At 63.6% G+C, this 591-nt stretch overlaps 1 protein-coding gene across 1 annotated transcript in view; it reads right to left on the bottom strand.

Moving 5' to 3' along the window:
- The window catches only part of NKD1 (naked cuticle homolog 1 (Drosophila)), an 80,092-nt gene that overhangs the window by 16,642 nt on the left and 62,859 nt on the right, over positions 1 to 591 (bottom strand). The window contains exon 3 of the mRNA XM_006777061.2: positions 208 to 274. Within this exon, the coding sequence (XP_006777124.1) occupies positions 208 to 274 (67 nt within the window). The remainder of the gene's footprint in view (positions 1 to 207; positions 275 to 591) is intronic.

Genomic DNA, 591 nt, shown 5'->3' with positions numbered 1-591 from the left:
GGTCGGGCCGGGGACCCACGTGGCCCGGCTCCACTCTGGGCCTGGACTGTGGGGGCCACACTTTCCTCTTGCTCCTCAGCCCTCCCCGCAGAGTCCTGCCCTCCGCCTGGACCACAGGTTTCTGGAGGGTGTGCAGGGCATGTGGTAGACCAGACGGCCCATCCCCTCCGCCCTGCCCCCCGGGAAGAAAGCAATGCAGTCCAGTACCTTCCAGTCGAAAGTCTTCCTCCTCCTCCTCGCTGAGCATTTCTCTGAAGACCTCGCCCACCAGCTCCTAGAGGAAGGGAAGGCAGGGAGATGAAGGATGCCCCGGGGTCAGGTGGCAGCTGGCATTGGGGCAGAAGACGTGGCGCCGTGAGCATGTGGCTGCCTGGTCGCAGGGAAGCTGGGGCCCTGCTCCGATTGTTCCGATGGGAATGTGGGCCAATGAGGCAGGTCCCATCCCGCCTGAAAAGCTGGTCATCAGCTCGGCCAGTGTGGCTCAGTGGTTGAGCGTCAACCTATGAACCAGGAGGTCACTGGTTCGATTCCCAGTCAGGGCACATGCCTGGGTTGCGGGCTCCATCCCCAGGAGGCAGCCAATCGACGTTG

This window comes from Myotis davidii, unplaced genomic scaffold (genome assembly GCF_000327345.1).
Source record: "Myotis davidii unplaced genomic scaffold, ASM32734v1 scaffold328, whole genome shotgun sequence".
NCBI classification, from domain to species: domain Eukaryota; kingdom Metazoa; phylum Chordata; class Mammalia; order Chiroptera; family Vespertilionidae; genus Myotis; species Myotis davidii.
The sequence above is the reverse complement of the archived record's forward strand: the minus strand, read 5'-3'. Positions and strand labels throughout refer to the sequence as shown.